This window comes from Dermacentor variabilis, chromosome 9 (assembly GCF_050947875.1).
Source record: "Dermacentor variabilis isolate Ectoservices chromosome 9, ASM5094787v1, whole genome shotgun sequence".
In the NCBI taxonomy this organism is placed as follows: Eukaryota; Metazoa; Arthropoda; class Arachnida; order Ixodida; family Ixodidae; genus Dermacentor; species Dermacentor variabilis.
In genome coordinates, this window is record NC_134576.1 from 136799093 (window position 1) to 136811701 (window position 12609).

A 12609-nucleotide genomic window follows, 5' to 3' on the forward strand; every position below is an offset into this window, starting at 1 on the left:
CGAAGCCGCCTGCCCGGGCGCTGCATTTTATTTCGCTGCGGCTTCTACGACGCGCCGCATGGCGCCGCCACTGTATACGGTCCCGTCGGCGCATACAACAATTGTGACCTTATCTGGTCGCCCACGCTGACAGGAGTTTCACCTCCTAAATGTCTTACTCCATGTCCCAGCTGCACAGTTGCAGGTTGGCCAGCAATCTAGATGAAAATTGTGCAACACTTGCACACTTGTCAAATGTGTGCGCACTGGATGGTGACACTTTGGCATGCTCTCGTGTTATGTACCGGTTGTGTACGGATATTTCTCGTGGACTAAAAAATGGGAATCGACACGCCAATCGGCACGTGAAGAATCAATTTGCACAGGAGGTCAGCCCACCCCCCTCCCAATTTCTTTTCAAACAGACTCTTTGTGCTCCTAACTTTGTTTGCCCCCACACTTTGTGATGGCTGTCTTAATGTGTGGCACGTGACTGGCAAGGTCATCGTTACTAAAAAACTAGGGCAATAGTAGGGACAATGCTCCAGTGGTATCAGTATGCACACAAGGTCCTGAAGTGCAGAGGTGTGATGGGCAGGTGCATCGAGCACATTTGGGAGGAGCCTCTTTCGCATTCTTGACCCATCGCCAATTGCAGTACCTGCAACTCAATTATGTTTCTCTGAGCAGTTACTTGCAGGTCATCCACCCATGCTATCTGGTGGAGTGACATCAAGGAAGCAATCGCAACTCATGTCACAGACTCTAAATACAATAAAAGTGATGCTTTGTTGCTCCTAGACACATGGCCCACAATACAGGATGGTCACAACTGAAGCAGATCACATGCTGCTGAAGATGCGACACTGATTGTGCACAGAAGGGTTCTAGGCTAGACATCTACAGATGCAGTACTGCTCTCTCTTCAGCAAAGTCGAGGAGGAAGAGGTCAAGGTGTGTTTGCAAAAATGGGGGTGAGAGTTGGGACTAGCATCACTGGATTTATCAAAGCACTGTAGTCGACTCGCAATCCTTGGAAAGCCTATGGTGCCAAGCATAACTGCGGAAACTATACGAGGTTGCTGGCTCCACAAGCTATACTGGTGTACACTAACCACTCACTATCTCTTGGCACATGAAAAACAGGCTGCTTTATATTAAAGCTGTCATAGTGAATGTCGCTGCCTTTTACAGTAACTAGTACATGTGTAAAATGAAAGTATATATTCACACTTCTCAAACTCATGCTGTGAACCTTGCAAACATGATAAAGAATGCACACAAACACACACATTACACATCTCTCACTCGAATGCTACCCAAGACTGACGTTAATTACAAGCACTAGACAGGAAAAGAGCCATGTCTGCATGCAGCACACTTGCATGAAACAACCCAATGACTTATGACCAGTTTGTTTCAGTTTTCATAAATTAAATTAAAAGAACGCATTAACGAATTGACGTTACCGAGTTCTGAGGAGGCGGCACTGATTTCAGAGGAGGAGTTCAGAGGTTCATTCAATGCTACCGACAAGATTTCCTCAGTATTGTCTACACCAAGGTCCCCCAGCTGTGCATCAAGGAGTGAACTCTGCTGGTCCACAAACATCATACTAGACGAGTCGTCCAGGCTGGAGTGTGACTGAAGTGCCTGGACCTGCGACAGTGAGAGTCCCGATGCCTGCATCTGAACTACGAGATAGCGGTTTTCAGGATCCATTGAATCTAGCTGCGAGTCTGTTGACACGTAGGGGTCATCGAGGTTCAGCTGTGCTGAGTCGACTAACATCTGCCCCACATTACTAGACGTCTTACGTGGTCTGTAGGGTGCCTTGGCAGTGGCATTTTCACCGTGATGCTTCTCGTGGTGCTCTTTAAGCTTGTCTCGGCGTGAGCTAGTGTAGTCACACTCAAGGCACTTGAACGGCTTGTCATCGAGGTGTATCCTCTCATGCCGAACCAGGTGGCTGCGCTCGATGAAGGCACGGCCACACACAGCACACACATGCGACCGCACCGCTGTGTGGGTCCGTGTGTGGGCTTCCAGTTGGCTGCGTTTTGGAGAAACATATGTGCATCCTGCAAACTGGCAGCGGAAGACATTTCCGGTGTGCAGCCGACGGTGGGACAGCAGGTGAGATTGGTACTTGGCAGTGAAGCCACAGACGTCACAGAGGTAAGGCCGGTCATTGCGGTGGCTCTGCAGGTGCTGTTCCAAGGTGCACTTCAGTGCAAAGGCACGCCCACACAAGTCGCACACAAACGGACGTTCACCAGTGTGACAGCGCATATGGGCCACGAGGTTGGTCTTCTGCCGGCACCGGTAGTCACATGCACCGCACTGGTACGGCCGCTCGTCTGTGTGCCTCATGCGGTGCAGGAGCAACAGCTGTATCCTCTCACACTTGTACGAACAAGAGTCGCACTGGAAGGGCCCCTGGCCGTCGCTGCTGAAGTGGTTCTTCATGTGGGTGTAGTACTCGCGGTTCCACTTGCACGTAAACGTGCACAGGGGGCAGTCATATGTTTTACCTTTGCCATGTGCCTTGGCGATGTGCTGCTCCAGCCTTGCAGCGCCATAGCTAACATAGCTGCAGTGCTCACACTTGACACCTTCTTTCCAAACGGAGGATGGTATCTTTCCCGTTTGTCCATTGCTCGAGTCGTCTGTAGTGGCTTCAGGCTCCGAGGTCTTCACGCCTTCTGCCTCTGCATTCCCAACTAACAGATTCCGCAGTATGTGATGTTTTTCGTCACTCTCACCTTCTGTGCTGTTCTCATCCTCAACAGCTGCCTGCTGTTGGTGAAGATGCACAACGTCCTCACCTGCAGTGAAAAAAAAAAGGGGGGGGGGGGGAGTATAGTAAGAACAAAACAGGAAACATGCATGTGCAGAAGTACATTACATCAACATTGTAAAGAATGAAACAATTGCTGATTATTCGTTCTGTGGAAGCTTGTAAGGTGTACGAAAGTTTATGAAAGAGAAAATTGTCATCCATCCTACTGTACAAGTGCCGTCCCCCAGACTGTAGCATGAAGCTACAGAGGGAATCCTTATGCATTTCTCAGAAAAAGAAATCTGAATGGGTATTTTTGTAGCTTCGTGCGACAGTCGGGTGTGTCATCAATAATTGCTGCTTTACACAATTATTCATAAATCGCGCTTCGTGTGAGTTTATGACGTATGTCTGTGCATAAACAATTAAGTTGCCTGTTCTATATATAGCCAGCCATGCCACCATTCCTATAGCTAGCCATGCACCATTCTGCTAACCCTATTAACAGACCGAAAATTGTGTAAGGAAGAAATACAACTGGTCAAATGCCGTCTTGACTGCGCTAGTAAAGTAGTGGAAGAAAACAAAAGTGCACAGTCTGACACTAGCATCTCTCTCTCCTTAAAGGGACACTAAAGGAAAATATTAAGCAGAGTTAGATTGGTACACTGTTTGCCTAGATGCCTATCACCATTTTCTGTGTCCAGTAGATGATTTTGTCCCATAGAAAATTGCCACAAAAGATCCTGCTGCCCCTGAATTTGAATTGCCTGTGCCAAAATGGATGACTGGCATTATCTTCACGCGAACCCCCTACTTACTGCTCTCTATGAAACGGTCAGTGCCACCCGAGGGGTTATAGTTCAAATAGGTGGCACTACAGTGACTTTCCATTTTCTCGCTTACAGCTTTGTTCTCACTGCGAATGACGAATTCATTACTACAGAAGCCTAATCTTTCAATCTAGCTTGACTTAATATTTTCCTATGGTGCCCCTTTAAAAAGCCAAATTGAAGGAAACTGCAATTTCATGGCATGTAGATAATCTACGTTCTGACTAGCTCACCATTATGAGAACACCAATGGCAGGAACTCTGCCGTCAGCAATGGCGAGTGCATATGGCAAACCATGTGAAGGAGAGAGAAAGGGAGGTCTGCTGATGTGAGCATACACATAGGCTGGCATCGCTCAGAATGTATTCACTGGCCAGCAGCTGCAGGAGCTGAGCTACTGTGCTCGGTTACTTTAAGTTGCCTTAAAATCTACAATTTGCCTGTTCCAAAAAATCCTTGCTCAGAAGATGTTCACTAATGATTGCCTTGTAAAAACAATATGCAAGAAACACTTGCATTGCAAGTGGTTAAGGACCCCTTAATGACCTGTGAAGTTATAATAAAGATGAACCTCAATATAACAAATTACGGAATATAAAGAGCAAAATTTAGAACTTACATATATTTTGCTTGTACCAGCATGTGTGCTTACAACAAACATAGGCTATAACAAAGAGATTTCCATCCCGGATGCGATTTTATTATAACAAGGTATTGCTGTATAAGGCAGCGGCAATTCTACAATGAAGCCACGCCTCTGCCTGATTTGCGATGATGTACAGCGCAGCTGCTACTTGAACTTAAAATCGAGACAATGGCTCAAGGCTCTGTACTGTGAATTGACTCTAGACCAGAGATCATGCATACCAAGGATTGCTCAGCACTTGACATTGCTCAGTTTGCTGCCCTTAGCAAGGACACCTTGTTACAAGTTTAACAAATAGGCCCAGAAAATTGCCTGCGTATGCTCTGAATATGCATAGGCAGTGTCAAATAGTATATCTCATGAATGCTACTGCACTAATTCTCGGTGTACAAGCTTCACTGCATGTGTAAAGTTGCCTGGCCGCAGACAGAGAGATAAGGGAGATCAGCGCAATTTTTGTGAAGCGATACTGTAGATCCCAGTATATAATGAACAAAAGCAGGACAAAAGGAAAAAACTAATGCCACACAGACTGTCGAAAAACTTCAGAATTACATGTTACCACAGCTGAAGCATGGGAAGTTTTGTGTGGTTGCATTGCACTTGCATCTATGCAGCAATAAATTTGCAATCAACTGTAATGCAAGAACATCTTTGAAAAATTACCAGCAGCTACTTCTACTTGTGTGGCTTGGCTCACAAGTAGAATCCATGATCACAAAGGCATGATCAAACAGCGCACTAGCATAGAGCCTAGCAAATGTGCTGGTGCTCCCTTTAGCTCAGCAAACTGTCTAGAAGAGTACAATATTTTGCTGTACATACTCGTTTTTGGGCATGGTTTGTTATGTGAAAAAATAACAAAGGAGAGACAGTGCCTTAATTATCCCTTCTATACCCTTTTTTCACATACTAAACCATGTGACAAAACAAGAATGCACAGGAAGTCTAAGCACCAACTCGCCAAGAAGTTTCTTTAGGCATAATGGTGGCACAACGGAAGGAATCAAACATGCCAGTGGGATGCTTTAACAGACATGCAGTTTTTAATGAAAACTGGATGCTAATGTCACAGAAGTCGCCAAGCTCCATTATGGGGTGAATAGGAGTTGCAGCCACATCCAGACGTAGGTGACTGTCCCTAAATTGCAGGGCAAATACTTTCATGCAGTTGATAGTGGTGATCTTCCATTTGCAAGCAGGAATCAAACAATTTTAATCACTATAGCTTTTAATGGTCACTGAAAGTACAGCATGACACACCAGTGCTCTGCAGTTGTTAGGTGCACTCGCATAAGGGGCAAAAGAAGCCATGTGATGAAAACGCCCAATTCTACAGTGAGGCACTCACTGCACTGGCATTAAGTCAGGCTTAAATTTAAGCAGAGCTAAAACTGATTAAAGAACATAGGCAACCTCAGTTGTGTAGCACAGGAATTACTTACCCATCCCCAGCACACTTTCACTGCCGTCATCTTCGTCCAGCAGCTCGCCACAGTCATCTGACGACAGCGTCTCGTCGTCGTCGTCCTCTGCTGCCGACCTCACAGCGCCAGGCGAGCCCCGTGCCTCCCCCGACATCTCCGCGCACAGAGCTTCGATGGCTGCAGAGACGGCAAGGTTCATAAAACTCTCCATGTCGCTCTCTGGCGGGTGCGAGAACTCCAGCCGCAGCTGTTCCCGCTTGTCTGCACTACTGCACTTGGGTGCCTCCACCATGTTACTGTCTAATGTCTCGAGGAGAAAATGGAGGCACCGGCGACTGAGCTTAAACACAGGGTCACGGCTTAGACACTGAGAAAGTGTGTTCTGGTCGACGGCGGCCCAGTCAACAAATGTGAGCAGGAGACGGAGCCAACCTTCTCGCTCTTCCAGGTCGTGCGAGACCCAGCGTGTCACTACGTTCAGCAGTGGTGCGCCCTGTGGTAGACATAGCCTTCGATCAGAGATGAAGGCCACGAACCGCTCCTTGTCAAGCCGCAGTAGCCTTGGGTCGCTGAGGACATCTTCCACATTCTCGCTTACAAAACTTGCTACGGCCTTGAGCAATGTAGGAACATTGTTGGCTTCTGCCATCTCCCTGACAGCGAGGCAGTTGGCCAGATTGAGGTTGTGCTCCAAGTACTCAGCACAGTAGTTCTTGAGCTTGAAGATGAGGAAGTGGTTCGACAGCTGCAGGAGCTCTGCAACATTTCCCCGGTGAACGCTGACACAGCCAGAGTACATGTACCGAAGGAATGATTGGAAGGCGGCTTGGTTATGGCAGGAGATGCTGAGGTGCTCCACTGCCACCTTTTGCATTCGCAGGATCGAGTCAAAGTAAGGGCTGCTGGCAGCCAGCACGCTGCGGTGTGCCCGATACTGGCGGCCTTCCACGTGCAGCACAATGTCGCAAAAGCGCCCTCTCTCTTGCTGCTGCCTAAGTTTGTGCATTACGTAGCTGCAGTGAGCGTTTTCGGCAAAGTTCATAACACTGCCACTGGCAAAGCCCGCGCGAGGAGCCATTTGACCCTGCTCTAGAAACTTAGACCGTTCCACGTCATGCGGGCGATGTTCGATCACTGTCAGTGGCGTGAGATGGGGGGACGACCCAAGCCGAGTGCCGCACGCGTCGGTCTCATATTGCGCTGGAACGAACTCGCACGCTTCTTGTAGCGACTGCCATCGAAGCGAACCAGGAATGCGGGAGGGTTGAAGTGATGAGCAAGCGCAACGAAAGCCACAAACCCAAATGACGTCTCTGCTTAGTGAACAAGACTCGGAAGTCGAAACCAAATGATCATAAGCAATAACTGTACCGCACTAACATGGACTGAAAACGAATGTAAAAGAAAACTATACAAGTTTCGCAAGCTTAAGTTGACTGGCGCTCTATCGCACAGCGCTGGCAGAGGTGGAAATCGCGACGTCGGCACTGTTTTGACGACACCATCGGTGTGATAATGGATTTGCCTAGCGAGCGCGAGCCATCATTTTGCGGCGTGACGCACGACTATAAAAACAGATCGCTGAAAGTAATGTATCAGTGAACAGAATCGAAGCTTGCAGCCTTACCGACAGAACAAAACAAAAATAAAACGGGTGGAGGTGCTGGTGACGGCGGTACATTGGGGTATCCAACGCTTCTTGCTCGCACGACTATTAGGCTTAGGGGCGAGTAGGAGTCTTTTGGAGTCTTGACCGCAGCGCGACATCTGACGGAAGCACACGGTCAATACTCGTAGTGAATTACGTCCACACAGTAAAAAACTTAAACGAAATACAACAACAAAAAGAGACAGCTTATACAGGGCAAAGCGAATTTGCAAAATACTCAACGAAATCGCCCAACTGATCCCACCGAGGAAGTTTACTGATGCCACTTGACAGCAAGGAAGCCAAGCAGCAGGAAACTGATGATGTTGCCATGGTTACAAGAAGCCGTACAGGACGCATGAGATCACGTTTTATTCACTAACTTTAAGATATATCAACTTAAGTCCACTCAACCAGACACCACAAAATGCGGATATTAGCGAACGCAAGCACAATAAACGACGTCTCCAAAACAAAAAGCTTCGGAACGCCGAACGCTAAGCGGCCAAGCACAACTTCGTCGCCCGTGGACGGTGGTTTTGAAGTGGATATTGAAGCGATAAAATTTTGCCTTCACTTTTGTGTTTTCTTTATGTCACAAGTGACCTTCTGTGACGCGCCATAGCACGTCTTTCTTTTATTTTGTCTCGTTATGAAGGGCTGTCAGTCGAAGTGGTCAGGTGTGTCCAAATGTTCGTTTTACAGACTTAATGACGTTTACTGCAAAACAAACTACTTCGACTGACAAGTACGAAAACTCCCATTAACTAACTACAACGTCCACGTTACAGGAACTGGGACTTTAACAACAACTGAGCGCATCAGGTGAGCCGCTATGAGATGCAAACACAAGCTCTCTTGACTATGCTATGGGTATTAATGGCGGATCACAAACTTGCCGGCGTTTTAAAACAAGCATGCGCTAAGCGCCACTCTGCTTGTTTTGAGCTTAATAGACACCGCAACAACTCGAGATAATATCCAGCTAAGCTCGAGTCGCAGGAAGTGCGAAGTACTTACCGCTGACACCTTCGGGGGCAACACATCCGAACCGTTGCAGATGGTGAAGTGACGCTCAGGCCCGAACAAAGGGCATTATCGCCGCTCGCCCAAGTTTGAAAACGGCTGTCGGCTACTCGACAGCCGTCAGCACCTTTCTCGCGTTCCCAGCTGTTAACGGTGCGCGTAAGGTGAGTTCCGGCTGCAAATTTTTCGAGTGTTTCTCTTCTACTGCATGCTAATTTCAAGCAGGCCAGCAAACAACGCACGCACACACACGCGACGGCAGCGGTTTCTTAGTTCGGGGAGAGAAAGTGGCGGTGCGGGTGAGGAGGTTTGGGAAGGGGCGAGGAGGCGTGGCGTGCGAGACGGAGGGAGAAATGAGCGAGCGAGAGAGGGGCAGACCTACCTTTTTTCTATTTCTCCTTTACGTCGCGTCGGAGGCGAGCGCATTTTGCGGAGCACCGGTCGTTGTCGGAGTGCGATGGTGGACGTTCCGAGCTTTGACCAGGCCAGTGAGGACCCCAGAAGCGGTCGTTAACCTTTAAGCTCGAAACTCGCACTTTCTCCACCGTGTGACCGTAGTTCCGTGTGTGCCAGGGGCATCCGTTATTTGGCCGGCCGACCGGACTGTCTGGAGGAGCAAAACCGACGCAACATGGCCGACGTTGTGGAGTCAACTCGCTTCGAAGTGGAGCTCCAAGATTCGGCCGGCCTGATTTCCAAGCAGGCTGGCTCACCCTACGTCAGGGACCGTAAGGCCATCGACGGTTCGGGCAAACTCAGGGTAAGCAACCGTCGGTCCGCGACGGATCGTTGCTCGGAGAGGGTTGGAAACTCGGACAACGTGCGCGCCGACGTGAAACAGCCTTGCACGCCGCTCGCTCGCTGATCCTCGGCAATGTGTGTGTGTGCGCGTGTGTTGTGCGTTTGCGTTTGCCTTTCGCCGTCTCAGATGTTCACAGTGCCTGGGTTTCTGGGCGAGCGACCCCTTCGACCCGCGTTCCGTTGACGGGCGGCAGTGTGGTTTCGCCTCGGTCTCCCCCTCGTTTTCGATACGTGCAACGTAGCGATGCGTCAAAGCCGTCGTGCAGTATGAATGACAACCGCCGTTAGCGTGGCTGGCGCCCACGATCTTCATGAACTTTTGTGCCTGGGCGCCTGCCCGGTGCGTGGTGGTTTTCAGTATTACATGGTCTTGCGTACTACACGGGGTGTCGCCGTGGCCGCCGTTCCCATGAGCCATTCGACGCGCCTTCGCGGCAGCGTGTATTGCATTGCATCTGCTGTCTGATTGCGGTCACTTTGAAACCGAGCACGTCAGTGTGTGCGGGTGTTGTCTCGCACGGCGCCGTCTGTCGCGGCCGCTTTGAAACCGAGTACACCCGTGTGTGTGTGTGTGTGTGTGCGCGTGCGTGCGCAAGAGAGAGAGAGCACGCAGACTCCTCGAATGGTGCGAAAGGAGTGTGGAAGAAGGAGGTGGTCATAGATAGGAAGAAAATCAAAGCATTATTAAGTAACGGAGACATGGGAGATTTTCTTAAATATTTTTTTCCCGCGAGCGAGCGGCTTGTGCGCGTCGGTTTGGGTGCAGGGTATTTCACCGACAGCAGGCGACGTTGCGACACCTTGTGACAGACTCAATAAAGGCTATGCCGAAACTGCCCGCTTCTTGCGCTTTCTATTTCTACACCGTCTCTTGCGCCATGTAAGCTTTAGCTTTTAAGTTTGACTTACCGGCGCGTGCGACATGTTACGACAGTGGGATGTGTCGAATTAGCTGCACCGGGTACGCGCTGTTGGTTCGTCTGCGTGGTTTTCCCTCTTCTTTTTCTGTGTGTCTGGAATGATAGGCGTGTGGAAAATGTGGGCGCATCAAGCGCTTTATTGATGTTTTGTCTACGAGATTGTTTTCATTTTGTGCGCGTTTTTATTGCAGATTGACGATCGTCGGTTTTGTCTCGTTGTGAAAAATTCTTCGAAGGCAGTAAATGCCCGAGGCTGTTGCGCAGCGCACGTTTAAAATGCGCGCCGATGGGTACCGGAGCTTGGCACAAGCTCACGTTATGCACTTTCCTTGTTCTTGTCACAACAAAAAAATATCCTGGCATACGGAGGAAAGGCAGTAGAGTATTAGACGATGCAGCAACTTAGCTTACGCTGTAAATAAATGACAACATTTATTTATTATGTAAACCATGTGTAAGTGCATCGTTTCCCCTGACAAGGATGGCAGAGGTTCCAGAAGCGCTCGTCCGGTATCCGAAAGGGTTCTAGGGAAGCACGTGACGCAGCAAAACATTTCTGGCCGGAAATAGTGATGCTTCCGAATAAGTAACCCATGCTCTGTGAGCTAAGCTTCGTTTGAAAGCGCATTCCAAGCGGAGTGAAAAGGGAGTTTGAGAAATGGCGGACCCAACGTTACACCCTTTAGGGTATATTTTGTTCCGACCTCCTGCACTCTTAAGCAAAATTACACCCTTTGGGTCGTATCTTGCCACACAACAATAATCGTCATCCGTCTTGTCCCCATTTCCTTTAACGCTGCGGGCCCGGTGCTTCCAAGTCACGAACGGCATGCGCGTTATCAGCATGACAGAGCATTCTCAACAGGAAAGTAAGGAGCGCAGCGTTTTCAAGAAAGGAAACGCAAGCCAGACGGCGATAATTGTTATGTGGCAAGATACAACTCAAAGGGTGTACATTTAAGAGTGTGGCTCAGGCCCGGGGACGTCGACCGACAGCTTGAACTGGGCAAAGAAGGCCAAGCAGGCCCAGGGCCTTACTTGAGCCCGATCCCTCAGCCACCTCGCCCCCCCCCCCCCTTCCCTCTGTCAATAAATTTCGTCACCACCGCAACGATAATCGCCATCTGCCTTGTCTACGCTTCCTTTCTTGAAAACTCTGCGCTCGCTACCTTCCTGCGAAGAATACTATGCCACGACGATGGCACGTATGTCGTTCACGGCGTGGAACGGGCGCGCAGCGGTTAGAGAGAAAGGCGACTATTATTGTGGGAAAGATAAGCTCCAAAGGGTGCAAACTTCTTTATAAGTGTAGGAGACTCAATCCGCTGAGCGTAGAACACAGGAGGGCGTGGAATTTTTGGTGCTCGAAAGACGCTTGGGCATATTCGTAAAGCTCTCTAAAGTGAAACCTGTTGCACGCAGTGGGTCTCTTAACATTCGTGTTTCGAGAGCCAGCGTGTTTAGTTGCTGTGTTTATATTGCTCCAAAGAGCTTCTCATCACAACGCGCACACACCATTTTTTTTTTATTGTTCTGATAGTAAAACGCCGATTCAGTGGCCTTCAAATAACGGCTACCTTCTGTTCGGATTCTGTCGGGCCGTAAGCAGACCTCTATACCGCATACCCTGTTTTCTTGAGTATAGCCCTCGAATTTCGACAGTATCTACATAAAAAAGAACAGCCCCTTTTTTTGCGTTCAAGAAAATATAAATAAATGTACGCGCACGTAAGCTTCCTGCATTTATTAAAACGTGTGAGCTGTCGACGTTCGAGCCATTGCTGTGGTAAGTAGCTGACGCATCACAGACAGCCTCAGTCGAATTCACGTCGCAGCACAAACAGTAGAGTGTAGAAAAGCACGTTGGGTAGTGATTTCTCGCCTTCTGTGTGTGTGTGTGTGTGGTTGCGCTACGGTGACGTCCTAAATATGGGTGTACGAGTGGTGATTCAAATTGAATATGTCGGTATCGCGAACCTGAACATAACGAAGTAAATATAAAAATTTATCCCGCCAATGTAAGCGTATTTAATGAATGCATGCTTATAACGAATATCAGATATAAGGAAGGTATTTTCGTGTCACTTTTGAATGAAGGTCGACTGTATTCAAGAAAAAAAAGTGCCATCGAGTATTGAATAGAGTAGCGAATATTTCCTGATCTCTGAATATAGTTAGGCTGGAATCGTCTGATGATCGTCGTATAGACAAACGATAGCCTCCCGGCGGACTTGCTGAGATAAGCTGCAGGGGAGCGCTTATCGGTTGGCTTAATTGTGTAACGCTACGAGGCATCTGGGTGCTGTAACTTTTTTTTTTCCTTATCGGGTGGGTGCTCGCCCCCATCGGGTGGTGGCGCACCTAGGAACGCGCCGTTCGCGCCATTAATACGCTGAACGTCATCGTGCCGTTCGATTCGGTTAGCGGCATTAAAATTGGTATTTTAATGCACAAGATACTTAAAAACAAGCATTCGGTTTTTCGTTGTTCGTCTTTCGTTGTTACCTTCATCTGACACGACAGAGCTCATCGGAAGAAGCTCAGCT

General features: G+C 48.7%; 2 protein-coding genes across 2 annotated transcripts in view; one reads left to right on the top strand and one right to left on the bottom strand.

The window, feature by feature from the left end:
• Nucleotides 1-749: 749 nt before the first annotated feature.
• On the bottom strand, nt 750-7406 carry LOC142557636 (uncharacterized). Its single transcript, XM_075669610.1, has 2 exons — nt 5687-7406; nt 750-2807 (listed from the first exon to the last, which is right to left on the bottom strand). Exons 1-2 carry the CDS (start codon nt 6744-6746, stop codon nt 1399-1401), a joined length of 2469 nt encoding a protein of 822 aa, XP_075525725.1. The 5' UTR covers nt 6747-7406; the 3' UTR covers nt 750-1398.
• A 1334-nt stretch (nt 7407-8740) lies between these two features.
• The window catches only part of LOC142557637 (adenosylhomocysteinase-like 1), a 271459-nt gene continuing 267590 nt past the window's right edge, over nt 8741-12609 (top strand). Inside the window, exon 1 of the mRNA XM_075669613.1 lies at nt 8741-9102. Within this exon, the coding sequence (XP_075525728.1) occupies nt 8974-9102 (129 nt within the window). The 5' untranslated portion in view covers nt 8741-8973. The remainder of the gene's footprint in view (nt 9103-12609) is intronic.

Bases quoted from the DNA above. Each gene is read 5' to 3' on its own strand.
- LOC142557636 (XM_075669610.1), bottom strand. From the start codon at position 6,746: ATGGCTCCTCGCGCGGGCTTTGCCAGTGGCAGTGTTATGAACTTTGCC. The intron at 2,808-5,686 runs GTAAGTAATTCC...TTTTCACTGCAG, and splicing joins TGAAAGTGTGCTGGGGATGG to GTGAGGACGTTGTGCATCTT.